Source organism: Rhodamnia argentea, chromosome 1 (assembly GCF_020921035.1).
Source record: "Rhodamnia argentea isolate NSW1041297 chromosome 1, ASM2092103v1, whole genome shotgun sequence".
NCBI classification, from domain to species: Eukaryota; Viridiplantae; Streptophyta; class Magnoliopsida; order Myrtales; family Myrtaceae; genus Rhodamnia; species Rhodamnia argentea.
In genome coordinates, this window is record NC_063150.1 from 35,715,087 (window position 1) to 35,743,077 (window position 27,991).

Genomic DNA, 27,991 nt, shown 5'->3' on the forward strand with positions numbered 1-27,991 from the left:
ATAAAAAGCAACTTCTGACCATAATAATAATAATAATAATAATAATAAAAGCAGATCAGGCCGTGCCAGCGTGGCAATCCGCGCGCTTCTCCTGACCTGAGAAACACGCTCCGTCCATTTGTTCCTTCAATCGACGGCCCCAATTCAATGCGCAAAACCCGCCCGCCAAATCTTCCAAAATTTTCATCGAGCCCCCCCTCCAAAATTTTCAAATCTCGCTCTCCGTTGTATATAATCCCGACCAAACCCTCAAAAGGATCAAAATCCAACCCTCTTCAACCTCGCTCTCTAATCCATCATCGCCCCCAGAGGAATGGCGAGAACCAAGCAGACGGCGAGGAAGTCCACCGGGGGCAAGGCCCCCAGGAAGCAGCTCGCCACCAAGGCGGCGAGGAAGTCGGCGCCGGCGACCGGCGGGGTGAAGAAGCCCCACCGCTTCAGGCCCGGGACGGTGGCATTGAGGGAGATAAGGAAGTACCAGAAGAGCACGGAGCTGCTGATCCGGAAGCTGCCGTTCCAGAGGCTGGTGAGGGAGATCGCGCAGGACTTCAAGACGGACCTCCGGTTCCAGAGCAGCGCCGTCGCGGCCCTGCAGGAGGCGGCGGAGGCGTACCTGGTGGGCCTGTTCGAGGACACCAACCTGTGCGCGATCCACGCGAAGCGGGTCACCATCATGCCCAAGGACATCCAGCTCGCGAGGAGGATCAGAGGCGAGAGGGCTTGAGGACGATGATGCTTCTTAGTTTTGGTCCCTGTGGGGTTGGGAGATGTCAAAAACCGAAGCTTTAGCGTTTTCTAGTTCTCTTTCCCTTGGCCTTTTCTTCTGCGGTCCTTCTGTAAGCTTTGAAGTTTGGTAGCGAAGAAAGATCGATTTTTTTTCCTTTTCGTTTCTTGAATTCACAAGACGAAAAGGGTCGGGGTGATTTGCAAGACATGCAACCAATCCGTGCACTTCAAGAGCATGTCTTTGCATTTCTTTACCAGTTCATATATAACTCGCCCGTTCTCACCAACTTGAATTCAATCGCTCACCGCCAATCGCAGCAATGGGTTTCCGAACGGCGTATCTCGTCATCCTAATTGCTGTTCTTGCCGTTCTTGCCGTCTTCGCTTCCACTGATTTTGCAGTCCCGATCTCGTTCTCTTCCCTTAGAGATCTTTCCTTCGGTGCTGAGCTCTTCACCTTTCTATCTCGTGGTCCTTGGGCCCTCTTTGAGCAGCATGTTGCTCGCCACCACCACCGGCACCGCAAGCACCTGGATGATGGCCAGAGGAAGGTCTCCATTTGCGACGACTTCCCGCCCGACATTCCCCCTCCGGAGACTAACACGGCGTTGACCTTCTGCGTGGACCGGAATGGGTGCTGTAACTTCACCACGGTCCAAGCAGCTGTGGACGCGGCGGGCAACTTCAGCCAGAAAAGGACCGTGATTTGGATCAACAGCGGCATCTACTAGTAAGGATAATTTGGTTAAACTGGTTAGCTTTCCCTTCAGACGGTGGATCATAATTTTGGTAAATCAATGGTTTGTCCCGGCAGTGAAAAGGTGATCATCCCAAAGGCGAAGCCGAACATCATGTTTCAAGGACAAGGGTACCTTTCGACTGCGATCGTGTGGAACGACACGGCTAATTCTTCGCACGGCACATTCTACAGCGGCTCGGTGCAAGTCTTCTCAAACAATTTCATCGCGAGGAACATTAGCTTCATGGTGAGATACCAGATCCGAGTTTAGGGAATCATGTTCATGCTATGTGATTGTGGTTGTAAATTGGATGTGTTACCCTTTTAGAACGTTGCTCCGATTCCGAGCCCCGGAGACCAAGGAGCACAAGCGGTGGCGTTTAGGATCGCGGGCGACCAAGCTTCCTTTTGGGGTTGTGGGTTCTTCGGAGCCCAAGACACACTTCACGACGATAGTGGTCGCCATTACTTTCGGGATTGCTATATCCAAGGCTCTATTGACTTCATCTTCGGCGACGCGAGGTCTTTGTACGAGGTATGAGGCCCCTTCATAGCGAGTTCGATTCGCATTCGCTTGCTTCCCAAGAAAACAGAAACTTATAATCCTTTGAGAAATACTTTCAAGATACATGGCTAATGTGAGCCAAAACCAATCCACATCTAGGCATATTATGTATGAACTTGAATTCCATCACTAATTAGCGTACGCGCATTGACGATAATTGGTTCCTTTGATCACAGAACTGCCAATTGATTTCCATGGCCACCCCTGTGCCCCCGGGGCAGAAGCTGATCAATGGGGCGGTCACGGCGCATGGGCGAGTTTCCAAGGATGAGAACACCGGCTTCGCGTTCCTGAAAGCCAGCATTGGGGGCACAGGGAGAATATTGCTTGGCCGGGCATGGAGGCCGTTCTCTCGGGTCGTCTTTGCTTACACGACCATGACCGACATCATCGCACCTGAAGGCTGGAACGACTTCAATGATCCCGCCAGCGACCAGTATGTATCAGAAAGATCATCGCGACCTTAGTGCAAATTATTCTATAACACAATTCATCATTTCTCGCAACTTTTTCAAGGGGCTTCTAATCAAATGCAGGACGGTATACTTCGGAGAATATAATTGCTCAGGAGCAGGAGCCAACATGAACTTAAGAGCACCATATGTTCAGAGACTAAATGATACTCAGGCTTCACCTTTTCTCAACATCTCCTTCATTGATGGGGATCAATGGCTGTGATGAGCTCTCGCTACAACATTGATGCCATTTTTCAATTTCCAACCGATTATTTATTTTCGCGGGTCGGGAAAACTAATTAATAATTCCCACAACGAAGTGTTCATACACAATGATATACATGTACCTCTTTCGTTTTAAGTATCAATGACATTCTATTGACTGGTGGAAGTTCTCTTCTTCAAGATTTGCTTTGTGCAGACAATTTGTTAAAATTAAGGTTATTGTTTTGTCACATGCTCAAATCTGTCCAGAGGTGGTGGTACCTACGAACTTTCCCAATTGACACAAGTGAATCGAAGACGAGGGAATTGTCATTTGTCTTCTGATTCACTGAGGATGTACTGTCTTGGCATGTACTTGTTGGGAAGAGCTTTTTCGTTCACGGGATGGTATGATTTAGCCACTGGATTCATTGACAAGTGAGACCCTTTCAATGATGATTGTTGGTTCTCTTTGGATGCGTATGAGCAAAGGAAACCAGCTCGCAGCTTTCAAACCTCAAATTGGCCGCCTCCCTTTAGGCCTGATTTACAATTCGATCATAAGATTGTGAGATCGATGAGGATTTAGTCCTGCTGAAAATTTCAGGGTGGCTTAGAAAATGAATAATCTAGGGAACATTTTACTTAGGAAGCACCAACACTCTTTGACATAAGACCGACAATCTCCATCACGCTCGCTCTAGACATGCTGCCCCAAAATTAATATACCCCACCAGCCAGATAAAAACCTAATCATGAATCCCCAACAGAAGAAGAAGGAAAAACGCACGGCCTATATTTTATATATATATGATAAAATACACAATTAATATTCTCTATTTGTTGAATATGGTCTAGACTATAGCCCATTGTCTCCTTTTGAAGGACTAAGAGACATTCACACTTATAAACTGACTCACACACTCCAATCTTTCCTATGTGAGACAAGGAAATGCACCACTTTGTTTGTTTTACAAACATACAACCAACATCGAGTAGCACCGGTGAGCAGCTTGAGCTTTCTTGGTGGTTGTCCATCGATTCTAGCGTACGAGTGAATTTCCCGCCGTGCCTACAAAGCTTCAACAGCCCCACCGCCGCGGGTCACCGTCCCTCACCGCCAATCCATTAAGCTTGACGGCTATTGTCTCTGCCTCTCGTTGACTTCTCGTGGTTAACCTAGGTTTACACTAAATGAAGGTAGGTCAAGGTTTGTGCGATGTTATGAGTTTATTTGATTTATCATATAGTTTTAACGCATGTTATTTCGTAATAAAACCTTAGGTTAATTCTACTCAGTTTGATTATTTCTCACGTTAGGGCATTGGACCTTTGAGCATAAAGGTCAGATCTCTAATGTTGTCTGATGCGTGGCTTTATGCGTGGGTGGTTAAATAAATTTTGTCTTGCCTTGGAACAATATGTCATTGAATAATGATTAGTGATTTTTGGATAGACATATATTGCGATGCATTATAAGATATGTTAATCATCACGTATACATTGCATGTCATACGACACGTACATATTTAGAATTTAGGTGCATCCATAATTCGTGTCTAAGATAATGCACAATAGCATTTTTTGGGCAAAAACACATTAGAAGTATCAAAGTTTGTGTACGGCATTCACTTTAGTGCTAATTTTTTTTTAAAAAACGATTAGTTGAGTGCCAACTCCGGTCGGCTTTACTAGAAATCTTACATTATATTTTTTTTATAAACTTTCTTTTGTTGCTAACATGGACTTCGGCACTGACATGGCAATTTGTAAGAATATTTCAATATTTTTAAATATATTTCCAATTATTTTTTTCTTTTTCCTCCTCCTTCTTAATCTAGTCGAGGAGAAAGAAGAAGAGAGGACCGAGCCCTTGTCGGCTAGCGCGGGGTGGGTGAGGTTGAACCTCACTGGCCCTCTCCTATGGTCGGTCGCTGCATCGACGACATACTGGAGAAGGGAAGAAGAAGAAACATAAAAAATAAATTTAAAATAATTTTTTTTGAAAAATTATTAAAATATATTAAAAAAAATTGCCAAATCTGAGCCGGCTGGCTAGCCAAAGTTGATCGGATGGATTGAATTGGCACAAATTCTAAAGGTTTAGGATTGAATTGACAAAAAAAAGTTTAGGACTAAACTAACACAATTGCATTAGGTTTAAGATTTTTTAGGTGATTGTCCATTAAAAAATCCATATGGTCAATTTTTAGGCGCAACCCCCGCAAAGTGATGCCCGTGACGTTTACTGCATATCACATGGATATGTTAGTGTTAGGGATCACCGCACAATCACAACGAAGTAAAACATAAAAACAAGAAAGGAAAATCGAGACACAAGATTTTTATCCCGGTTAACTTTAAGCTATGTCTATATCCAGTAGAGGATTCTAATATAATTATCTTATCGCACCTCTTATTACATCACTCAATTACCATGTTTTCCTATCGATGGGGAATATAAACCCCACCCCAATAGTTAGAAAGCAGATGCATCCTGTGAACTCTTTTTCTAATTTGAGCTTCGTCCGCAAAACGTAGGAGCGCGGACTTTTTGGTCGTTGCACTCCATGGAGGCAGGCAACAAGATATACGCATTTTAGTCTCATTTAGATATTGTGAAATGATAGACCGCGGCCGTTAACTAATCCTATTCTAGCTATTGTGTCACTTTGTCCGACCTCTCTCATATAAAGCCGTGGTTTTCGAGGCCGCAACGAAATGCTGTGTTTGGGTATCTTTTGATAGCTCCTTTGCTGCCTCGGAAGCTAAAGGTTTCCAACCCGATCGCCCTTTTACTATAGCAATAGTTGTGTCCAGATCCGATATACATGTTTTCGCACATGCAATGATCATCTGTACATAGTTTAGGATAACAACGTGTATCATTGCAAGGTAAGGGCCGGTACGATTGTGATGCATGTCGAAGTATTTGGTGCATCCTTCACATGGCATCCATGTTTTTGATTAGTTTTGCTAGATTTTTAGTGCTACTACTGGTTTAGAATTGGTTTTTAGGTTTTCCTAAATTAGAGTACACATAGCTTAGGAATTTTAATAAACATTTTTAGGTTTAACATAAAAAAAAAGGGGAAAAACCCTAGGACAAAATCGGACTCAAAATTGAATAAGCTTTTAGGGCTTTACAATAGGGTTTTTGGATGTTCTTAGAGATAAATATTAGGCCGATGTCCGTGTATTTATAGTTCGATTTTACTTGATTGCGAACTTTCAATACAATGATTGTCCTTTTCTTTTTAAGCATGGTTAGGATAGACATAGGATCTTAACAAGTCAAGAAAAATAAACAAATATCGCATGGACAGATTAGTGGATGAGAACCTTAGGACTCGTGATTGGTAAAAAGACTGCTTGGATACTTTAGTTGACAAATAATCAAGTTTAGGTACCAAAAGGACATTAGATAACTAGTGTAATCAAGTCCAAGAACTTAGAAAACTCAAATTGCATACGAAGTAAGGTACACTCCCATACATTACTTGGCTGACCCTAATAGGCCAATGGCGGCTCCTACATAGAATTATCGTGACATATTTCTTGATTCACTTCCTAGCCCCTACTCAATGTAGAAGCTAAAGGAGCCGCGGTTCGTCAAATGAAAGCTCCAGTCAATTGTCGCAAGCTGGGCCTCGATTTGGCGACATGGCTCCAGGCCGTCCAAGCCGCCGAAGGACTAATCGAGCATTGGAGCACGCCGGTGGAGCTGAATCATGCATTGACGAGATCGTTCTCTTCTTCCTCGATGGAGAGATAAATTTAGAGCTTGAATTTTGCCAAGCCGGTTTACGTGATTACTCACGCCCAGTGCCATTATTAATGTTAGCACTTTATTTATACCCTTGAACTACAAAGCAGCCATTTGTTCATTATAGGGCCAAAAAAGTCTATAATCTATTGCATTGATATCAATTCAATTCTAAACCTTTCAATTGAGCCAATTTAGTCCTAATCATTTTCATAATGGCAACAATTCAGTCCATTCGGCTAATTTAGGCAAAAAAATTACTAACGTGGACACCGGTCGTCTTACGTGGCACGACTAGCTTTGACGTAGACATTTTTCAATAATTTTTTTATCTTTTCTTTCTTTTTCTTCCATGGCCTATGGCGGCAGTCGTCGAGGGCAACCCTTGCTCAACAAGGCTAAGCCTCGATGGCCATGGTAGCCAACACATGCCACATAAGGAAAAGAAAGAAAAACAAGAAAAAACAAATTAAAAATTATAAGAAATGTCAACGTCAACGCTAGCTGTGCCATATAGGATGGTTGGAGTCCATGTCAGTAATTTTCGACCTAAATTGATACTGTTAAGTTTTGACTTTCAAATTAATGATAAGGGCATTTTGGACCATGCCCTTTTGCTTTATGATTTTTTGAAGGGGGCTATAAAAGGATATGTTACATATCATATTGTAAGGCTTGACTTCACTTCTGCACCTTTTATTTGTTCTTTTCTTCTTCTTGTTAGATCTTTGGCTCTTTCAATTGTAAGCTTGTACTTGATTGTTGAAGATAGTGAAGCCCCTATCTCTTGCCGTGGTTTTTACCGTTTTGGATATCGTGTCTTGTGTGTTTTAATTTTGCTTTTATCTTTTGCTATTTGTACTTGAGTTCGCGCGTCTCTTAGCGTTCTTCCTCAACAAATTGGTATCGGAGGCATTGAATTTTGGTTTTTTTGTTTGAGATGGCATCTATCAAGTTTGAAGTGGTAACTTTCAATGGCCAAATTAATTTCAGGATATGGAGGACAAGATGAAGGCGTTGTTGTGTCGGGAAGGTTCTTTTAGAGCCTTAGATGGGAAATATGCTGACAACATGACTACGGTAGAGATCGAGGAGATGGAATCGGGGGATAGGGACGCTAGTATCATATGTGCGGGGTTCGATTCCCGTGCTCTGCAAAGGGACAAAGAGAGGAGAGTTAGAGCTATGAAGATAAAAAAGCTACTTTGCTAATGCGGACAGTGATGTCCTCGCTGGTCCCGCACACACGCCTACACAGTACTTTCTCGCTCCGACTTTCTCCATCTCCTTTCTTCATCAATCATCATCGTCGTCTTCACCGTGGGTTGTTCCACGGATAAGAAGGTTGGGGCGTCGAAGACGGAGATAGAGCGAGAGAGAGAGAGACAGAGACAGAGACACGCTTGCAATGCGCTCACGGTCCATGATCTTTAATCGAGGGTCCAATTTTTATTCTCAAAGATCAAGTCCCCAATTACCTAGCATATAAATGAGACGACTCAAACAGGGAAACCGTAGAATTAATTAATCTCAACATTAGGCAATTAAATATTCAATTGAGCTCCTAAATTAGGAAGTTACCTTAATTAGTCTTCCCACTCAAACGATTACTGGCGGCAAGAAGAGTTACCGGCGGCAAAGCTTTGGTGAGGAGATATTCTGATGAGGTGTACCAGCGAGCTGCTCCAGTGAGAATTGGTAGCTCCTGGTCAAATCTTTGAGCATCTAAATCTCTGATGCTCGATTTCTTTGGTGGGGTTGATGAACTAAGCATCGTGGAGATCTCCTCAAAATTTCAATGCATCTTAACGTAGAACGAACGAACTCGCCGTTTTCGTGAGTCGGTGTGTTGAGCTCTCCTGTCTTATCCGGCAGTCCGATTGGTTTTAGTTTTCTCCATTAAAGATACACTTTCAGATGTTTTCTCCCCAATCTCACCGGACAAAATCAAGAATAATGTCTTACAATACTCTCTATAAAATTTGAGCATGATCTACAGTTTATGAATGCGCACTTGTCGATTTCGTAAATTGCGCCTCTTATCGTCGTTCTTTTTCTCACGCGTACACTTTTTGTGAACCTCTTTCTATTGCAATGCTAACCCCCTCAAACTTGATGAGAATAAGTCTTTCTATAAGCTGGGTTTAGGATAGCCTCCCAAGAGATCACTTTCCTATTTTAGACCTGGGCAATAAGAAACCTCCCTTGAATTCGATAATATAAGGTTTAATTAGTCCCAAGTTGCTTCAAGGAATCAATCTTTCCTAATTTAGTACCCCTCAAGTGCTCTTTTTTTTTGGGGGGAGGGGTGGTGTTGATCTGGTCCTACTCTATTCTATTTTACACCGTATGTGCTATATGTGTTCATAGGTTGCGAAATCCTGCTCCCTCCTCAGGCGTTCTCATCCCAACTCTTCCCGAAGGTGGGGATTCGAACCCCTCACTCCCCCTTCCCAAGTGAGAAGAGTGGCCACCGGGGCAAGTCCCTAGTGGTTACCCCCGATGTGCTCTCCACATGTGCTCTCTACGTGTAATTTTCACCCACTTAAGTTATTCAATGGGTTAGGCCGAATTTCTTATTCCGGTGGGCTTACACAATATGCAAATGCATTTTAACCATATTTATATTTATGAATTGTCATTGACTCCTAAATTTTTATACAATGAATGACTAAATGGATCGCCAAAATTAGGGATAAGCACGATTCCAAAATAGAACCGGGAATTGAACCATGAAAATAGGGGAGGTTTCAAGTTTCAAAATTGAGGAATCGATTCTGATGTGTATGTTCCAGGTTCTAAGAGATGAAACCTGAAACCTAGAACCTAGAACGACTTTGTGTTTCTCTTGTTCTTTGTCTAAGCGCGATCCCGCAATATCCACGGCGTCCGATGATAAGTGTGTAATCTGGAATCATTAGTCTGAGTTTCCATTTTCGGCGATATCACGACGAAGACTTTTACTTTGTTAATGTTCCATATTCTTTGTATGTCTAAATATAATTTATGGTCAATGGCTTGTAAAAACAAATGGCAATCTTTAAGTGTGATAATTCATTGCAATCGTTCGATTAAGAATACGGGTAAAATCCTAAAATCGACCATAGAACCTATGACAAGGCAGACTCTAGGTATGCATGATAGATTTCAAGTTACAAAAAAATGAAGAACGAGTTCTGACGAATAGGTTCCAATTGGAACATGAAAAGAACGTGAAACCATTAACCCCTAGCAAAAATATAAGTGTCAATACACCATTCCCACGATTCAGTCGTCTCATCCGTCTCGCATCCATCAAGCTTCTTCCCGTATTGGAAGCCTACTCCCATGTGCTCATGGATTGGGGTTAAATCGGACGGTGACACCTTCCTCCTACTCGGGTAATAACTGGTTTTATTTTACCATGCAGAACTATCTAAAATATGTATTTCAAATATTAATGTATTGTTAAGATGCATAAATTAAAAAAAGGAAGAATTATTAGTAGTGGTAATAACATGCATATACAGGTGGAAAGTCCTCCGTCTATTATTAGCGATTTAAGTCGACTAATTATTATATTAAACATTAAATCAGAACAATTCAGTGCAAAGTCCTTCCGATCCCTCACCTATCCATTGTGCCTGTGTACGCATCGTACATATATCCACCAACTCTTCATGATTTCTTCATCTCTCTCCAGCTATTTTTTTCATAATTTTGTTATTACTAATCCGATATTCGACTATAAGCTAATGGAGCCGCAACTTGCGAAATAAAAGCTGCCATCAATCGCTACAAGCTCGGCTTCGGCTTGGCGGCATGGCTTGAGGCCATACGAGCCGGCGGAGGATTTGTCGACTGTTGAAACGCCCTGGTGGAGCAGAAATGAACGAGATCATTCTCTTCTTTCTCAGTGAAGAGACCGATTTCGAGGGTCGAGTGTTGCCTAGCCATCCATGTCTCCACTCGCGACTAGTGGCATTATCGATGATAAGAACTTGTTGTGGTATTTATTCTCAAAGCAGCCGTTTGTTCCTTATATGTTAGATGTAGCCATCGGCTCAATTAGATTTGTTAAAAAATGAGGGTGCATGGGAAGGACCGTAGTCTGTCCATATAGGCTATTACAGTCCTTGACCCATTATAGATAAACCGCCAAAAAAGCAGTTATCTTATTCTGAACGTCGGACCTTGTTTAGACGTTCTTCCAAAAAAAAAAAATAACAGAGAACAGTAAGAGGACGACAACGACAATTCTCCCTTCTCCTCTTCCGAACGTGATATCGGGATGAATTCTCTCGCTGCATTGTAAACATTTAATCTGTGAAAAATCGAGGTACGTCCGTTCTATTATGTATTTCTCCGATCGGTGATTTAAGATGATCTACGGCTTGTTGACTTAGAGTAATTCCGCTGCATATATTTATGGGATCCGTTCCCTTCAAGATCAAATCAAATGGAGGGGGTTTCTCTAGATTGACCGAACCAGAAATAGGTCAAAAGGTTTAGGTAAAGCCATTCTTGCGTGGAACTTTCGGGCAATAGGTTTACGTAATGTATCTTACGTTGCAAAAGCTTTGTCATCACTTGAATCATACGATGTGACCTAGGTTGTTGTGCGAGTCGGATCCCAACCAATTCAGTTTCGTCGCCATCACTCGTGTGAATCCTCCTTCTCATTTTTTAAATTATTTCGATCCATGGTTTTCAGTCTCCATGAGTAAAATATTATGAAATTCTTTGATGCCTCTATTTATGCTGGACAACGTATCAATGCAAAGGAAACTTCATCGACTCAATTATTTATTACCGTTCACAGTATCGGAATGGAAGAGCTTGCACGTTGCCTCAAAGCCAAAATGGCCAGAAATTAGTAAACCCTAGAAGATTTTTTTTTTTTTTTGGTATGAATAAACCCTAGAAGATTCATTGCCTATAACATCAAGTGTCGCGAAAATTAATTTGTTTCAGATAAACTTTTCGAGGATTACAAGTGAGTTTGGCTATTGATTCTATCCGGAAACTATTGAAATACAATTTAGCTTTACTTGTGGATCTATTGCTGTGCTTGTTTGGAAAAATATAGTAATCAAATGGGAACCAATAGAATCAGACTTTGAAGCATGGTGGGGCGGCGAGGGCTGATATCTACTTTTTTTCTTAATTTTAGCTTTTTCTTTGTTATTTAGCTTTTTTCAATATTATGTGGAAAGTGTTTTTTATTTTTGCCATGCGTATTGCCCTTTTTTTTTTAAAACAAATCCATGTAATATTAAAAAATTAATAAAAAATGCCACGTGTATTGTTTTCACGGAATTGGCACTTAAGTGATTATTTTTTGTCGGAATTGACACTTAAATGATCATTTTTTCTCCGATTTGTCACTTAAGTGACAAAAAAAAAAAATTCTGGCACTAAAGTGAGCGTCGTATATAAATATTAACACTCCAAATATCCTTTTGCCTAATTTATATACTTTTTGAAATATAAATGGGTTGTCAGTAGAGTTTTTTACCGAGCAAACAAGCAAAACAATTATTAAAGAGGAAGGAGCGTTCGTATACAATGAGGAATCAGTCAACAACCGAAGTACAAATTCGACTCACAAGAGAGAAAGGAGCTGCATGAGAGGAGCGCGTGATCTTTAGCCCGAAGGCCGAGAAATGTTAGAGATAAGGAGCAACAGAGTAGCAATTCTTCAACTACTCCCTAGCTTTGGACGATCAAAACTAACCATATTGTACTTGGACAAGATGTGAACCGACCAGAACAAAAATAAAATAAAACGACTAAATGTGAAAACAAAAAATTCATGAAAAAGAGAAAAAACATTGGCATATATAATTCCTTAACTGATGAAGTTATTAACTTCCTCGCAAATGTACGCCGACTAATCGCATTTAAATGGAGTCAGACCGTTTGGGATAATGACTAGCTCGCCAGTGATTGAATGGTTCATTTCAAATTTCCCATATAGCCACATCTATTTATATACATGTGTGTGTGCATATGTACATGCACAACTCTCATATCTTCTTCATTTTCCCAAAATCCTCGTCTTATAAACTTCCATCGGCCAAGAATAGCTGGCGTGTCGACAGTACTCTGATTGCCGTTGCGATGACGGGTTTCACCACCTTGGCCTATGTCGTACTTCTCATGGCACTAGTCATCTTACACAATCTCATTAAACTATTTTGGTGCAAAAGCGTGAAAGGGCAATCCAAGCCGCTCCCACTGCCTCCGGGGCCCGTCCCGTGGCCATTCGTTGGCTGCGCCCCAGATATGCTCCAGAACAAGCCCGTGGGCCGGTGGATCCTTCGTTGGATGGAGGATATGGATGCCGACATCGCGTGCTTCCGCATAGGGAACACGCACGTCATTCCTGTAACCGACCCGAACATTGCCCAGGAGTTCCTCAGGAACCAAGACGGCACATTCATGTCGAGGCCTGTATCGATGGCAGCCCAAGCGTTTAGCGGTGGCTACGCAACCACTGTCACCTCTCCCTATGGGGAGCAGTGGAAGAAGATGAGGCGGGTCCTAACGTCAGAGATCATATGCCCGGCGCGACACAAGTGGCTCCACGACAAGAGGGCGGAGGAAGCCGATAACCTAGTGAAGCATGTCTTCAACCAATGCCAAACCCTAGGGCAAGTGGACTTGAGGCACACGACAAGGCACTACTGTGGGAACGTGATAAGAAGGTTGGTGTTCAACAAGAGGTACTTCGGCGAAGGAAGGCAAGATGGAGGACCAACCATTGATGAAGAACAACATGTGGACGCACTGTTCAACGCACTGAACTACCTCTACGCATTCTGTGTATCCGATTACTTCCCATTCTTGGTGGGGCTGGACCTTGATGGGCATGAGAAGGTAGTGAGAGATTGCACGACGACGTTTCGGAGGTTGCACGAGCCAATCATAAACGAGAGAATCGAGCAATGGAGGAACGATTCGAGTTCGCAGAGTAATGGAAAAGAGCCTCAAGACTTGTTGGATGTTCTTATTATGCTTAAAGACTCACGAGGGAAGCCATTGCTAACGCCGCATGAAGTCAAAGCGCAGGCTACGGTGAGAAATTTACTCTTTCCTCTTGTGCAAAATTTGTTGTCATCTTTTAAGGTTCGAAAGCGAACGATAGGAGGTTTATATATTTGATCAAGACGACTTTGTTACTAAATTGTACGAATAGAGCCTCATTCTTACAACTAACCCCAAAAAAAATCCTAAAGAAAGACTTCCCTATAGAAAAGAAAGACTCCATATACAAAAGTACCTCCAAGATATGTAGTCGATCTCTATTCTAATGTCAATGTCATTTACAATATACCCGAGAGACTCCTTAAGAAAGAATTTTCGAGGAAATTACAAAAAAAAAAAAAGATCTAAACTTTTTGATTTGGCTAACTTGATTCTAAACATTTTCACAATTCGCCAATTGAGTTCTTCCTATAAATTTTGATCGAAAATTATTGATGTCGATGCCAGCCATCTTATATAGCATGACCGATGGTGGCATCCACAATTTTTGTGAATTTATGAAAAAGATGAATTTTCTTATTATTATCTTTTACTCTTTTCTTGTTTTCTTTGTTTTTTTTTTTCCATTGTGCCAACGAGGATCACCGGCGACCCTTGCAAGCATCAAAGGCCCTAGGCGAGGCCATCGTGGCCTTGCCGACCATAGGTGTGAAGGCCCTCGCTAGATTTGAGCGAGGACCGCCTCGCCTAGGGCTTGCTTCGTGCCATTGGTCACGATTGGCAAGGGTCGCTAGCACAATGAAAGAAAAGGCAAAGAAAAATAGAAAAATAAAATTTCAAGAAAATAGTAAATATTTCAAAAGGAAATTTGAGAAAAAATATAAAAATTATTTACGTCGGCGCCGATCGTACCATATAGGATGGCCAACGTTCACGTCAGCAATTCCAAATTAAAATTGGCTAGAAGGACTCAATTGACAAATTGTCAAAAGTTTAGGACTAAATGGGCCAACTTGAAAAGTTTATGACTAAATCGGCAAATGATAACAGGTTTAGGACTTTTTTGGAGAATTTTCCCAAAAGTTTTCCTAGAACCGGTATATATTTTACTATACATTAAGTTGAATGTCGTGGCTATAAATTAGATCCCAAAGTTGAACTAAGATTGATATGGTATTTGTACGTATTGATTATGTGTAGGAAATTATGATGGCCGCAGTAGACAATCCATCAAATGCAGTGGAATGGGCAATGGCGGAGATGATAAATAGGCCCGAACTCCTTAAGAAAGCCAAAGAAGAATTAGATAGAGTTGTGGGACAGGAGAGGTTGGTCCAAGAGTCCGATATCCCCCAGCTCAACTACATCAAGGCATGCGCTAGGGAGGCCTTCAGGCTCCACCCGATCGCGCCCTTCAACGTCCCGCACGTCGCCTTGTCGGACGCCGTCGTGGCCGGCTACCGCATCCCTAGGGGCAGCCACATCTTGGTGAGCCGGATGGGCCTTGGCAGAAACCCTAGAGTGTGGGACGAGCCCCTCAAGTTCAAGCCGGAGCGGCACATCATGAGCGATGCCGTGGAAGTCGTGCTCACGGAGCCTCACTTGCGATTCATTTCCTTTAGCACGGGCCGGCGCGGGTGCATTGCCGCCCAGCTTGGGACAACGATGACAGTGATGCTCCTTGCCAGGCTAATTCAGGGGTTCAACTGGAGCATGCCCCCTAATGTTTCGAACATCAATCTTAATGAGTCGAGGAACGACTTGTCCCTTGCCGAGCCGTTGGTTGTTCAAGCTGAGCCGTGCCTACCGAACCATCTCTATCCAATATAGAGAAATATGTGAATTTAGCATATTCTTCATGTGACATCTCATAATATCACCCTATCAATCGAACTATGTCCTAGACTTTTTAATAATTTATTGTGAAAGCAATCTAATTTTAAATATTTCATGCCTCATACAATTCAAATAAAATGAAAAAGATATGGGGCGTAACTATTCTGCCAGCCCCCTACGATCAATCACGCACCACCGGTGGCGACATAATAGTGGTACGACAGCTGGTATTTCAGAACGCAAGGCAATGAGGTCGAAGCCTGGTGGATAGAAACATTAGGGGTGAGCATGAAATCAATTCGTTGCTCGATTCTAGAACACGCAGAGTAAGTTCGAGGTTCCGTAAAATTAGCGAATCGATTTCATGGGAAAGTGTCGAGAGTTAGAAGGAGTTTTTGTGTTTTTCTTATTCTAGACTTTATGCGATCATCCGATATCCCGTGGCATCCGATAATGAGTGTGCAATTTGAAACCATTAGTCTAAGCCTCCATTTCTTATGATATTATTTTGTTAATATTTTATATTTTTTGTCTATTTAAATATGATTTATGATCAATAGATTGCAACAGTAATCGATAATTATAAGAGATGGTGATTTCACTGCAACCGATCAATTAAAAATACGGGTGAAACTTAAATAGATTGTTTTACCGATACTAGAACAGGCCCCGGGGAATCGCTAGCGCATCTGAGGATCAATGCAGAAGCAAAAGCCCTCCGCCGCTTGTGGACCCTCGGATTGACCTCCGCGGCTTAGCCCGTCAACGACCTCGCTGACGTGGCGAAATCTGGGCGGGCAAGATGGGGCCCTCGCCCACACGCCAACACAGTCCCCCCCTTTCTTTGCTCTCCCGACTCTCTCTCCATATCCTCCTCTTCATCATCAATCGTCGTCGTCGTCGTCGTCGCGGGTAGTTCCACGGATAAGGAGGCCGTTGGGTCATCGAAGACGAACGGAGAGAGATGCTTGCGATTCAATCTCAAGTCCTCTTCGGGGTCGCTCGCTGCTCACTCGTCGCAGTGTTCGTCGTGTTCCCTGACTCACCTTTCCGCGAGCGCTCTTTCGACTCTGTAAACTCTCTCTCTGACTCACCTTTCCGCGAGCGCTCTTTCAACTCTGTAAACTCTCTCTCTCTCTCTCTCGTGCTAGGTTTTATGTTGGAGGATTTACATTGTAGCTCTGCATATTTAGGGTTTTAAGTAGGTGACATATGGAGGAGAACTTCTGCTGAACGAATCATATAAACCCTATCATCTATGCGTCGCTTGATGTTTTTGCCTACTCTTGTTTCGTTTGGTTTTTTTTTCCCCTTTTCTCTCTGCCTACTTGATCAGTCACTGGACAGTGCAACTTTTTTGTTTGGAAAAATTTCTCTTTCGTTGAACTGGCGAGCTTTAGCTTTGGTATATTGCGAAAGGAATTGGGTATGAGTTGCTGTGTGTCTCGGTAAATACGTGCTTGCTGCGAATTTCTTTTTTACTCTTGTTGAGATGTTCATGATGTCTTTTGGAATTGGGGCAGGTGAAGTGGTTTTAGCTTTGGACAAAAAAAAAAAGTGGTTTTAGCTGGAGTTTAAGATGCTCTGTTCTATCTGGGGGGGTTTCCGGCAATTTTAAGAGGTGCGTTTTCAAACATGGCATCATCCCACTCGGATTCTGCGCGGATGGAGCAGATAATCACTGAATTCTTTGCCAAGAGTCTCCACATAATACTCGAATCAAGGACCCCTTGCATTTCTTCGCGGAATTTCAGCGGTGAACAGACTGTGTCCTCCCCATCTTCGTCCTCTTCTTCCTCTTCAAGCGTGAGACCAAGAGATAAATGGTTCAATTTAGCTCTTAGAGAATGCCCTGAGGCGTTGGAGAATCTCGATCTTTGGCACCAAAGCAATCTTGAACCTATGGTTGTTGATGTTGTTTTGGTGAAGAGAGCGATTAACTGGGAACCAGCCAATTTCTATCCCAAGACGGAACTGTTCAAGAATTTGTCATCGAAAGAGCTGCATACAAATTGCTGGAACTCTGACCAGGAGGAGCTAGGAAATGAAAGGAGTGAAAAGATAATAGAAAGATGGATAGTGCAGTATGAGGTGAGGAAGGCCAAGGATGCTGGCAAGGGGAGCAAAAGATCAAGCAGTAGTATCTTGTCATCAATTTATAAGAAGTCGATGTTGCTTTTAAGATCCTTATACCTAACTGTCCGGCTCTTGCCAGCATATAAAATATTTCGGGACCTGAATTTAACTGGTCAAATTCGCTCTTTCTCTCTTGCTCATCGGGTTTCTTCTTTTGTTGAGCCCTTCACCCGTAGAGAGGAGGCTGAAATGCAACAATTTGGTTTCGCCCCTGTGGATACTTCATCTGGTAGGCTTTGCCTTTCAGTATTGTATCGATCATCATTATCTGATGTTAGTTCCGAGCCATCTACCCCAATGTCTCCCCAGCTTATACCAGATTATGTGGGCAGCCCATTAGCTGACCCGCTTAAGAGATTTCCATCACTTCCTGTATCTCATGGCTCCCCTTCGTCATTGCCATTCTCAAGGAGACACAGTTGGAGTTTTGATCAATACCGTGCCTCTCCGCCTTCCAGGACTTTCTCGCCTTCACCAACCCATTCTGAACCTTATGCTTCAGCTTCTAACCCCAGTTCTTGTCGGTTTCCCCCACCAGGTTTGCCACCTCACCCATCTGAAGTATCTCATGCTCATAAGGATAATGCTAGCTTTGATGAATACTATCCCTCCCCTATATTTTCTCCTTCTCTCTCACCCTCCCCACCCATTTATGTACCTGGGAGTAATCTTTCAAGGGCTCTTTTACGATCTGAGAGTGCTCCAGTTAATATACTTGCAACGAAGTTTCTTAATTCCCCTATGTTGTTCAAGAACCAAAACTTTCCTCCTTCACCTCCTCTCAGAGGTACAAGATATGGCCCTTCAACGGCTGATAAAAGTATGTGTCCCAGCCGTGATGTTGCAACAGTTGATAAGGTATTATTAAATACTCTGCAGAGTTATCTGACGAACTTTTCTTTTCCAGCAGTTCTATTGAAAATTTGCTCTTTGCTTTTATAGATGTCCTTTGTCGGAAGGGATGACATAGGAAGACCTTCTGGGTTACAACTATCATCTGGAAGTTCAGCACATATTTCCTATTCCAGAAGCTCCTGCAGGTCTTTCCATGATGATTTTGATGAGTCTGAGTACACTTGTCCATTCGATGTGAATGAAGATGATGTGACAGATTCAGGTAGCAGGTAAATGTGTTCTCTGCCCCCACAAGTTTTCAAACAAGTTACTTGCATTACTTCAGCATATTCGTCTATAGGTGATCTGCTTTTAAATGCCTACAGCAAAATACTGTTTGCTACATCTGTTCTGATAATGCATATTTTTTGGGATTTAAAGGTATAATTGCAAAAATATTAAGAGATTGTGAGCTTTGTCGGAGATGCCATGACAATTGATTCATAGCTCATGAACGATTGTGTCGATTCTTCTTTCACTCCATTGTGGCCAAAGGTCACAGGTTTGAGTTGCGGAAACAATCTTTCTGGAAAATCAAGGGTAAGGCTGTGTACAAAACCCTTCCCTAGATCCCACCGTGCGGGGGGCCTTATGTGATGGGATGCCCTCTTTAGTCTTGATTTTTTGTTGATCTATATATTAGTTTCTTGCAATGTGGCAAATAGGCAATGCGTCTATTAAAGTCTATTTTTTCTTATTCTTATTGGAGTTACTTTGTCGTGCACATTTGTCTCTTCATCTTGACTATTCAGTGAACACATTATTTAGTCGGTAACTTCCACACTAATTTTCTTTCTTTTAAGGGCTATAATTTCCTCCGTCCCTGATTGGAGGAAATTCTTTCCAACTGTTTCTGAAATTGGTGATAACAAGTTATGGATATCACTCACATACAAATGTAAATTAAAGCTGAGCTTATTTTATGGAAAAATTGAAGATTTGAAAGACATTTTCCAAAAAATGATCGCTTGTATTGCTTCTAAAGAATGAACGAATACAAATATTCTCATCATAGGCATATATTTTTGTTGATGATGAAAACACTTTCTGTTAGACTTATTTTTCAAGCGATATAAACCGATCATTTTTCAGAAAATGTTTTCCAAATCTTGAGTTTTGCGTGAAACAAATGCAACCTAATATGAATGTGGTGATGTCCATGTGCCAAGCTTTGATAACAGTTTTCTTTTAGGTTGTTAAAATTTTTCTCTTTGTTATAATTTTACTTCTGTAGATTGATAAGCTGTTGTTAGGTTGGATGAATATTCTGCTGAAGCAGCTTTCTGCAAACCACTACTAAGCTTGACCGATTTACCAAGTTTGTAAGTTAATCATATCTGCATTGCCTCAGCCAGAATTGTTGATGAAGTGCAAGAGAATATCCAAGTTTACTTGTGTTGCTTTCACTTTTATTTCCTATTGTTCGAATGTATTGTTGTAAACGTCCTTTCTCCACCGAATGAATCTGGTTACTTCATACTTCTTGTGTTAGAGTGATCTGATTAGTTCATTGTTTGCAGAGTGGATTTATTCGATAAAAGAGGACATGCGCATGATCCACTCCAGTCTGCTTCGTTTTTGCCAATCAGAAAATCTCCAGGTGCTGCTGTTGGAGCTCTTGTGGATATGTTGAAGAAAGCTCCTCCTCTTCACCAAGACTTCTCAAATATGGCAACAGCTTCACAAGCTTCACAAGCCTCCAGATCTGAGACCTGGAGCAACAGCTTTCACGAGTATTGTCAGACCCCTAAAGCCATATCAGCTCAGGATGGCACTTCAAGCGTTACATCCTCTGCTCTTCTCGCATCTAAGACAACAGCTGATGCTTTAGAAGAACTCAAGGGTTATCAGGAGATGAAGAATTTACTGCTTTCTCAAGGGGGTACTGGTAGGTCACAGAGCGTGCCCAATTATGCTGCTGCTGCTGCTGCTGTTGTAGAATCTGCCGGTAGAGGTACCGTTAAATTTTAGCAGAGGTACCTGTGGAATTCACTGCTGACCGACCTCAAATCTTCTTACACATGTACAGGCGAGCATTATGAGATTGAGTTAGCAGCTGAGCTCTAGTGTTCATATTTAATCCGTACATACTTATTGCCTGCAATTGGGAATACTAACCGGTGCTTTCGTTTTACTGCACGATGAACCGACATGGAGGAGTATACCCTGCTTTGTACAGAAACCTACCTTATTGCTTTGTTTTTATTAATTATGGTGTTCAATCTGCTGCTGGTGTGATTATCAGCAGATTGTTATGTGGATTGTTACATCTGTCGACAGTATATTTAGCGTGCGTGCTGGTGTATATTCTGAAATGTAAACAGAAACTAAACGCTCATTACTTTTGTGGGCAATATAAGAAGTTTTCCTTCAGCCTGTGCTGCTCTTAAAGCTAAACTGCTTTTGCCGAGTCTGTACAAGCTCTCTTGCTGAATTATTTTGTGTGTATCGGCTTGAATTTTTCTGTGGACTATGGAGCTATCTTTGCAGGAACGGAGATTCATGTAGTGATGAAGGTGATGCAAGTAAATTTACAGGCAGTACACCTGATGATTCTAATTTAGAATGTGCGCGCGTGTTTGGTACCGGCAGTGCCCAACATTGGAATTCACGAGACATGATCGGCTGGAACCAAATTATATCGATTCAGGTTGGGGGAACAGCTTATTATTATTGTTAGTATTATCATTTTTTGGCATCAGGAAAAATAGCATTGAGTTGTCTGATTCTTGGAGACTTGAAAACATCTGTGGTTGGTCTGAGAGAGAGAGAGAGAGAGAGAGAGAGAGATCACCTACTCAATGCAGGTCTCCTTGGGCCGACCTCTTGATGAAAGTGCTTGGACAATACGCCATACGAAAATTAGAGCAGAAGGCCTGAGGGTGACTCTGATTGATTGACTTCGCTGGAGCAAAGTCTCTGGTCTATGCGTGTGTTTAGCGTTTTAGAGTTGGCAAGCATTCATTTTGGCCACATCTTTTCATCGAACTAGACGGAAAGGTCAAGTGAGAACTTCTTGTGCACTTAACTTTGGTAAGTCGTCGCAGAAAACATAGCTAGGAGCGGCTTTTCTTCTCATTTCAGTTTTTGCTTCTTTGTCCAGTCCTCCCGCTAAGTCCTTAAATTTTCTTCTACTCTTCTTGCTTGTTCATTGGACGACTGAATTTTCTTGGGAATTGTCGCATAGCAATTGTCATATACACTTGTTTCTTAGTCTCTCTCTCTCTCTCTTTCTCTCTGCGGCGTTCTCCCGATGGTGATTGTGCAAGTCACTCACTCGCTTCTCTTTCTTCTTTCCTTGTTCTTAAACACTCAGCAAACAACCTCCGGCGTGATAACTGTCGGTTCATCGCTCTCTCCGAGAACCAACCGCACGTCGTGGCATTCGCCGTCGGGTCTTTTCGCTTTCGGGTTCTATCCTCAAGGGGATAAGTACAGCGTCGGAATATGGCTTGTTGGTAAGCCTAACAACACTGTGGTGTGGACTGCAAACCGGGATGACCCATTGGTCTCCTCAAACGCGACAATTAAGTTCACTATGGACGGTAAACTCGTCGTCCGAACCGATCCGGGAGGTCAGGAGGCATCCGTTGTCGGCTCTGAATTGTTGGTGCCCGCTACCTCGGCTTCCATGCTTGATTCCGGTAATCTTGTGCTCTACGACAACAATTCTCGTGTGATCTGGGAGAGCTTCAATCTCCCGACCGACACCATACTGGGTGGTCAGAACCTCTCCGAGGGAAAGGAACTTATTTCGAGCAAATCGCTGCTTGACCGCTCAAGTGGTCGGTTTAAATTCTCCATGCAGACTGATGGGAACCTTGTCGCCTACTCTGTTAACTACACGAATTATCCCCAGGATGCATACTGGTCGAGTGACACTACCGGGCAATTATTGCTGCTAAATCTTGATCCTCGAGGAACTCTTGCTTTGCGGAACTTTAGTGGCTTTGACAAGAAAATTTTTGCCAATCATACCTTGTTTTTAAGCGAAGAAGGCAGTGCCGTTCATCGCGCAACACTCGATGACGATGGGATATTCAGGCTCTATTTACACCAGTTCTCGCAAGGCGACTTCTCGAGCTCAGTAGTGTACACTCGGTGGTCTGCCCCAGAGCACCAATGTGATGTTAAAGGTTTCTGTGGATATAACAGTTACTGCAGAGGCAGCAACGACGGGGCGCAGTGTGATTGCTTTCCTGGTTTCGCTTTCGTTGATGAACACAAGAGATTTTTGGGTTGCCGGAGGAGCTCCAACTACGAACAGCACTGTGGAGTGGAAGACGCCAACATTACTCCAAGCATCACTCCATTGCCAAGCGTAGAATTCGGGGGTCATCCTTATTTGGTACTACCACTTCCGCTACATGAGTGCGAGACTTCGTGCCTGGAAGACTGCAATTGTGAAGTAGCTTTGCATCGAGATGGATCGTGCAGCAAGATGAAGCTACCCATCATCTACGCAAGTGAAGTCGGAGATGGTTCCTCCACGGTGTTGGTAAAGACCCTCACGCCTGCCCCTGTTGCTCCCCCAAACCCACTGGTCCCAACAAAGCCGATTCTTGTGACGGAGCAGAAGAACACACTCGTTTTGATCGTCGGGGTCAGCTTGGGTTCCATTGCAATTTGCTGCTCCTTGGTAGCTGCGTTTAGTTTCTTGCTGTATCGATACCGAGTTCATAAGTACGCGAGGCTGTCGACAGATTCCACTTTGGGTCCTGCACGAGAGTTCACGTTGCAATCCTTCTCATATAAGGAGCTTGAAGAAGCCACCGATGGGTTCAAGGAAGAGATCCGTAAGGGCTCTTTTGGGGCAGTGTACAAAGGGATAATGTCCGATGGCGGCAAGAGTGTAGCAGTAAAGAGATTAGAGAGAGCCATCGAACGAGGAGAGGTAGAGTTCCAGGCTGAAATGGCCGCAATCGGTCATACTCACCACAAAAATATAGTCCGATTGCTCGGCTTCTGCATGGAGAGCTCGAGGAAGCTTCTTGTATTCGAGTATATGGAGAACGGATCACTGGCAGATGTCCTGTTTGATGTTGAAAGGCGGCCTCCTTGGAGTGAAAGAGTGAGGATTGCGTTGGAAGTAGCAAGAGGAATCTTGTATTTGCACGATGAGTGTGAGCTCCAAATAGTTCACTGCGACATCACGGCAAGAAATATCCTCCTGGATGAATCTCGGACCGCAAAAATCTCAGATTTTGGCCTAGCGAAGCTCTTAATGCCGAATCAAACCGGTCCTAAAACTAAAGTCAGAGGTACAAGAGGTTATGTGGCACCGGAACTGCAGAGGAACGCCATGGTATCCACAAGGGCCGACATTTACAGCTATGGAGTCGTGTTGCTGGAAATAGTGTGCTGCAGGAGCAACATGGTGGTTGACGTTTCGGCAGCAGATGAGGTGCTGCTTTGCTTGTGGGTCCACAACTGCTACATCGCCAGGGAGCTTCACAAGCTCATTAAAGACGAAGAAGCAGACATGAAAAGCGTCGAAAGAATGGTGAAAATAGGGCTCCTTTGCGTGCAAGATGATCCGGAGATCCGACCTTCAATCAAGGATGTGATATTGATGATGGAAGGTATAATGGATGTGCCACGCCCGCCATGCTCAACCCCATCATCCTATGCATCTTAATTCGCATTGCACCTGACTCGAAGGACGATTTTCAACTTTCTTTTTTAGCTTCTGGGTAACTCATAGAGCATCCACAGATATTCACTATGACAGGTCACATTCATGAAACTCAGCAAACCATTTTCAGCCATGTACTCCTTGCATTTGTTCTGTTGTTCAAGAATAAACAGGTCACATGTCCACTAGTACATCTTGTCGGTGCGACTTAGTGGACATCTTGTAGCCGAGGCCTCCATAGCTCTCATTACTTACGAGAGTTTCGTTTCCTTTTCTTCTTCAAGGGAATAATGTTGTTTTCCGACTTTTTCGTTGAATGAACTATGTTTATATGGTTTTGAGTCCTTAGAATGCTGTGAAGGAAACTTCAGGATTGAGAAAAATTGTAAGTTAATGGACAAAGAACAGAGCAATGCCAAGGCTTCACATGTAATACTAGAATTCCTTCTGCTAAACTCGACCTTTAGGGTACAGAAGTTACCAGTTGTAATCCGATACTTCTGGTGAAGAGATGTGAAGCGCAGCGTACCTTCACGACTCGAAATTAAATATAAGTTGGTGATAATTCTTCAGGCTCACAACAGATAGATATTGGAAATGTAGTTGGAGTCTTAAAGAAATCTGACAAGCATTTAAGGGTTCGAAAGAAAGTTCACCTCCATACATCCAAGACGATAATCTAAGTCGGCACAAACGCGATTGTGAATGGAAACCGAAATTTTTAGCCCTACTAGATGTTTTTTTGGCTAGGATTATTAGGATGCACGAGTGGGTTGTATTAAAGAAATCCCACGTCAAAGAATTTGTGTGGTATATAGCAGTTAATATATCATGGTTGCCCCATAACTCATTTGTTTAAAGTTTTTGATTGAAGATGGGTGAAACTGCATGCATTGCTAGGTTTGGACTTAGGTTTCCTCCTAGCGATTTCCCTAGGCAAAAGGGTGCGCTCCCTAACACCATGATTAATGTTCAGCGACCACGTCAGCCTGTACTCTGTATGTTACAGCCAAAGATTGCTCCCTAATTTTCCATTTTGACTACAAACATGTGCATTATGTCGTGGCAAATGGTCCTGGCAGCGCACCCCATCTTTCACTCCAAGCAACTCCAACTTCTCCAGTCAAAATGGCAAAAGACTTGGCAAGTCAAGATTGACCTCACAGAGTCATCCACGCAAGTTGTGAGCAACTTCCCTGAACGTTTCGAGTCTTGGTGAGCATTCAACATTCAAAAGCAACAACTCCTAGTCAGCCAAAAGAAGCTGATCTCCTCCCTCTCACAGATTCCTGTCATGGCCTCCAAATATGCTTTGTTTCTCCTACTGTTAGTGCACTATCGATCTGCAACATGTGACCGAGAACACCCCGGCTTTATCAGATTAGGCTCTTTTCTCTCCCCCGCAAATCACTCCACCTCATGGCTTTCGCCTTCCGGCCGCTTTGCCTTCGGTTTCTACCCGAATGGGGATGGATTCTCAGTGGGAATCTGGATGACGAGTGAAGCAGAAAACACAACCCCATGGACCAGTGAAGCAGAAAACACAACCACATGGACTGCAAACCGAGACGATCGTCCAGTGCGGTCCACAGCCATGCTCGAATTGACACTTGATGGTAGGCTTCTCCTGAGGACTGACTCCAGGAACAGTAAGTTGATTGCTTCTGTATCTGAATCAGCTTCCTATGCTGCCATGAATGATTCCGGAAACTTCATACTCTACGATAAAGATCACCATGTCATTTGGGATAGCTTTAGTTTCCCTACAGATACATTAATGGGAGGCCAATATCTGCCTCACGGGGCTGCGTTGCTTTCGAGCATGTCCAAGAGTAATCGCTCGACCGGACGATTTCGCCTCGAGATGCAGGACGATGGCAATCTTGTGCTTTATCCCATTCACACTCCAAACATATCACTGGACGCTTACTGGGCTTCTGTGACACAAGGTGATCGTCTGGATTTGCATCTAAATTCGACGGGCGCGTTGCTTCTCATCAAAAATACCGATTCGACGGTGCGTGGGACATTGTATGGTGGCTCCTCGGTATCCAACAATTCAATTACGTACCGCTTAGTGTTGGACTCGAACGGAATTCTTCAACTGTACTCTCACAGTTTCAACCGCACTGTCGTGTATAAAACCTCCCTCGAGTGGTCAATTCCGGACGATAAATGCAGTGTGAAGAGCTTTTGTGGGTTCAACAGCTATTGTACTTTGGATGATGATCAGCCCGTTTGCCGTTGCCTACCCGGCACTAATTTCGTCGATATGGACCAGAAATCTCGCGGGTGCGAGAGGAATTTCACTGAAGAGTGGTGCAGAGATTCCGGAAGAAACGCCTCCTCTCGCAACATCGTGCCCATGGAGAACATGGGTTGGGATGACCCTCCATATTTCCAGGCAAAAATGCAAGAGGATGATTGCAGCAAGTCTTGCTTGGAGGATTGCGACTGTGACGTAGCACTCTTGGACTTAGATAGTTACTGTAAGAAGCAAAAGCTTCCTCTGAAGTATGCTAGGAGAAATCCTAAAGCATCATCAACAGCATTCTTCAAGGTGGGGTTTGAGGGTGTAAAGGAAAAACAAGCAGGCGCGACCGTTCCAGAGGTGCCGCTGCCGACTGTCATAATAAGGACCAAGGACGCAACGGTTCTCCTCCTTGTAGTGACCCTAGGCCTGGTGACATGGTCATGCGTCGCCCTTGCGATTTCTGGTCTTTTCGCTTTCAAGTTGAGGTTTTTTGAGTACAGAAAGTTACTAGATAGGGGAGATATCGGTTTGTCACAGGAGCTCGCCCTGAGGTCATTTTCCTACAAAGAGCTCAAAAGGGCGACTAATGGTTTCAAGGAAGAGTTAGGAAAGGGATCATTTGGAGCAGTCTACAAGGGAAGTTTTTCGAAAGGCAAAAGAATCGTCGCTGTCAAGAGACTGGAGAAGGTGATCAATGAAGGCGAGAGGGAGTTCCGGGCTGAAATGCGGGTGATCGGAAGGACTCATCACAAGAATTTGGTCCGGTTGCTTGGTTATTGTGCTGAAGAGTCGAAGAGGCTTCTCGTCTATGAGTTCATGAGCAACGGCTCCCTTGCAGACCTTCTGTTCCGATCCCAAAGGCGTCCAGATTGGAGTGAACGAGTGAGAATTGCCACGGAGATTGCAAAGGGCATTCTCTACTTACACGAGGAGTGCGACGCCCCGATCATACACTGCGACATTAAGCCCCAAAACATCCTGATGGACGACTTTTGGACGGCCAAAATCTCCGATTTCGGGCTAGCGAAGCTCCTGATGCCCGACCAAACCCGGACATTCACTGGTGTCCGAGGGACGAGAGGATACATGGCTCCCGAATGGCAAAAGAACACTCCGATCTCATTGAAGACAGACGTCTACAGTTACGGGATCGTGCTCCTGGAGATCGTGTGCTGCCGGCGGAACATGGAGGTCGATGTCCAGAGGCCTGAGGAGATTGTTCTTTCTTCTTGGGTCTACATGCATTTCGAAGCGGGAGAGCTTGAGAAGCTGGTTCGGGGTGAAGAAGTAGAGAGGAAGTCCCTGGAGAAACTGATCAAGGTCGGGTTGTGGTGCATCCAGGACGAGCCGGCGCTTCGTCCTTCGATGAAATGCGTGGCGATGATGCTGGAAGGGATTACTGATATAGCTGTTCCTCCATGTCCAACTGCTGCTTCCCTATAACTGAGCTCCCAAGTAGAATCTTTCCCTCCTCAGAGCCTCCCATAACAGCACTTCATGAGATCATAGTTTCATTCTCAGGGCTTGAGACATACTGTACTTTTCAAAGTCAGATCTTTCTTCGGGTTAAATAAGGATGATGTATGTTTCTGCTACATCATCAACCTAGGAATTGTCTGCAACCATCGAAATTATGTAGATTCTCTCTCATTCTATCCTCTGTTTTCTATGTCCCACTATCTTTTTATTACCTCCTCAGCCGGTTAAGCTCCTGATGGTGCGGGAGTGTCAGACTTCTGAGAATGAACAAAGATATGTTGTTGTCTTTTTTTTTTTTTTTTTAATGTTATAAATGGAATGTCATTTTAAAAA

The 27,991-nt window shown here is 43.4% G+C and overlaps 6 protein-coding genes across 9 annotated transcripts; all 6 read left to right on the plus strand.

Moving 5' to 3' along the window:
* The first annotated feature begins 262 nt into the window (after positions 1 to 262).
* On the plus strand, positions 263 to 22,770 carry LOC115728492 (histone H3.2). Its single transcript, XM_048285730.1, has 4 exons — positions 263 to 742; positions 6,292 to 6,296; positions 8,939 to 8,944; positions 22,758 to 22,770. The coding sequence occupies exon 1, from the start codon at positions 314 to 316 to the stop codon at positions 722 to 724; it is 411 nt and encodes a 136-aa protein (XP_048141687.1). The 5' UTR covers positions 263 to 313; the 3' UTR covers positions 725 to 742; positions 6,292 to 6,296; positions 8,939 to 8,944; positions 22,758 to 22,770.
* LOC115727170 (probable pectinesterase 8) lies at positions 724 to 2,890 on the plus strand. The gene is made up of 5 exons (XM_030657334.2): positions 724 to 1,456; positions 1,541 to 1,712; positions 1,794 to 2,000; positions 2,207 to 2,466; positions 2,567 to 2,890. The coding sequence occupies exons 1-5, from the start codon at positions 1,047 to 1,049 to the stop codon at positions 2,706 to 2,708; spliced, it is 1,191 nt and encodes a 396-aa protein (XP_030513194.2). The 5' UTR covers positions 724 to 1,046; the 3' UTR covers positions 2,709 to 2,890.
* Positions 12,558 to 15,353, plus strand: LOC115727169 (tyrosine N-monooxygenase-like). The gene is made up of 2 exons (XM_048285712.1): positions 12,558 to 13,514; positions 14,625 to 15,353. The coding sequence occupies exons 1-2, from the start codon at positions 12,558 to 12,560 to the stop codon at positions 15,252 to 15,254; spliced, it is 1,587 nt and encodes a 528-aa protein (XP_048141669.1). The 3' UTR covers positions 15,255 to 15,353.
* LOC115730618 (autophagy-related protein 13b) lies at positions 16,218 to 20,663 on the plus strand. The gene is made up of 4 exons (XM_048285709.1): positions 16,218 to 16,337; positions 16,818 to 18,254; positions 18,339 to 18,520; positions 19,811 to 20,663. The coding sequence occupies exons 2-4, from the start codon at positions 16,896 to 16,898 to the stop codon at positions 20,259 to 20,261; spliced, it is 1,992 nt and encodes a 663-aa protein (XP_048141666.1). The 5' UTR covers positions 16,218 to 16,337; positions 16,818 to 16,895; the 3' UTR covers positions 20,262 to 20,663.
* LOC115730615 (G-type lectin S-receptor-like serine/threonine-protein kinase LECRK1) lies at positions 21,146 to 24,336 on the plus strand. Its single transcript, XM_048285684.1, has one exon. The coding sequence runs from the start codon at positions 21,544 to 21,546 to the stop codon at positions 23,926 to 23,928; it is 2,385 nt and encodes a 794-aa protein (XP_048141641.1). The 5' UTR covers positions 21,146 to 21,543; the 3' UTR covers positions 23,929 to 24,336.
* Positions 24,337 to 25,054: 718 nt separating this feature from the next.
* On the plus strand, positions 25,055 to 27,829 carry LOC115730619 (G-type lectin S-receptor-like serine/threonine-protein kinase LECRK1). 4 transcript variants are annotated; one of them, XM_030661232.2, is made up of 2 exons: positions 25,055 to 25,453; positions 25,484 to 27,829. In XM_030661232.2, exons 1-2 carry the CDS (start codon positions 25,220 to 25,222, stop codon positions 27,620 to 27,622), a joined length of 2,373 nt encoding a protein of 790 aa, XP_030517092.1. In that variant the 5' UTR covers positions 25,055 to 25,219; the 3' UTR covers positions 27,623 to 27,829. The 4 variants fall into 4 exon arrangements, with proteins under 4 accessions (XP_030517092.1, XP_048141634.1, XP_030517094.1 ...); XM_048285677.1 differs by having other exon boundaries at positions 25,055 to 25,443; positions 25,474 to 27,829; XM_030661234.2 differs by having other exon boundaries at positions 25,055 to 25,423; positions 25,454 to 27,829.
* Positions 27,830 to 27,991: the final 162 nt, after the last annotated feature.

Excerpts from the sequence above, each read along its gene's own strand:
- LOC115728492 (XM_048285730.1), top strand. The coding sequence starts at position 314 with ATGGCGAGAACCAAGCAGACGGCGAGGAAGTCCACCGGGGGCAAGGCC.
- LOC115727169 (XM_048285712.1), top strand. The coding sequence starts at position 12,558 with ATGACGGGTTTCACCACCTTGGCCTATGTCGTACTTCTCATGGCACTA. Across the intron at positions 13,515-14,624 it reads AAGTCAAAGCGCAGGCTACG|GAAATTATGATGGCCGCAGT; the intron begins GTGAGAAATTTA and ends GATTATGTGTAG.
- LOC115730618 (XM_048285709.1), top strand. The coding sequence starts at position 16,896 with ATGGCATCATCCCACTCGGATTCTGCGCGGATGGAGCAGATAATCACT. Across the intron at positions 18,255-18,338 it reads ATGTTGCAACAGTTGATAAG|ATGTCCTTTGTCGGAAGGGA; the intron begins GTATTATTAAAT and ends TTGCTTTTATAG. Across the intron at positions 18,521-19,810 it reads GTGACAGATTCAGGTAGCAG|AGTGGATTTATTCGATAAAA; the intron begins GTAAATGTGTTC and ends CATTGTTTGCAG.
- LOC115730615 (XM_048285684.1), top strand. The coding sequence starts at position 21,544 with ATGGTGATTGTGCAAGTCACTCACTCGCTTCTCTTTCTTCTTTCCTTG.
- LOC115727170 (XM_030657334.2), top strand. The coding sequence starts at position 1,047 with ATGGGTTTCCGAACGGCGTATCTCGTCATCCTAATTGCTGTTCTTGCC. Across the intron at positions 1,457-1,540 it reads ATCAACAGCGGCATCTACTA|TGAAAAGGTGATCATCCCAA; the intron begins GTAAGGATAATT and ends TTGTCCCGGCAG. Across the intron at positions 2,467-2,566 it reads AATGATCCCGCCAGCGACCA|GACGGTATACTTCGGAGAAT; the intron begins GTATGTATCAGA and ends AATCAAATGCAG.
- LOC115730619 (XM_030661231.2), top strand. The coding sequence starts at position 25,220 with ATGGCCTCCAAATATGCTTTGTTTCTCCTACTGTTAGTGCACTATCGA.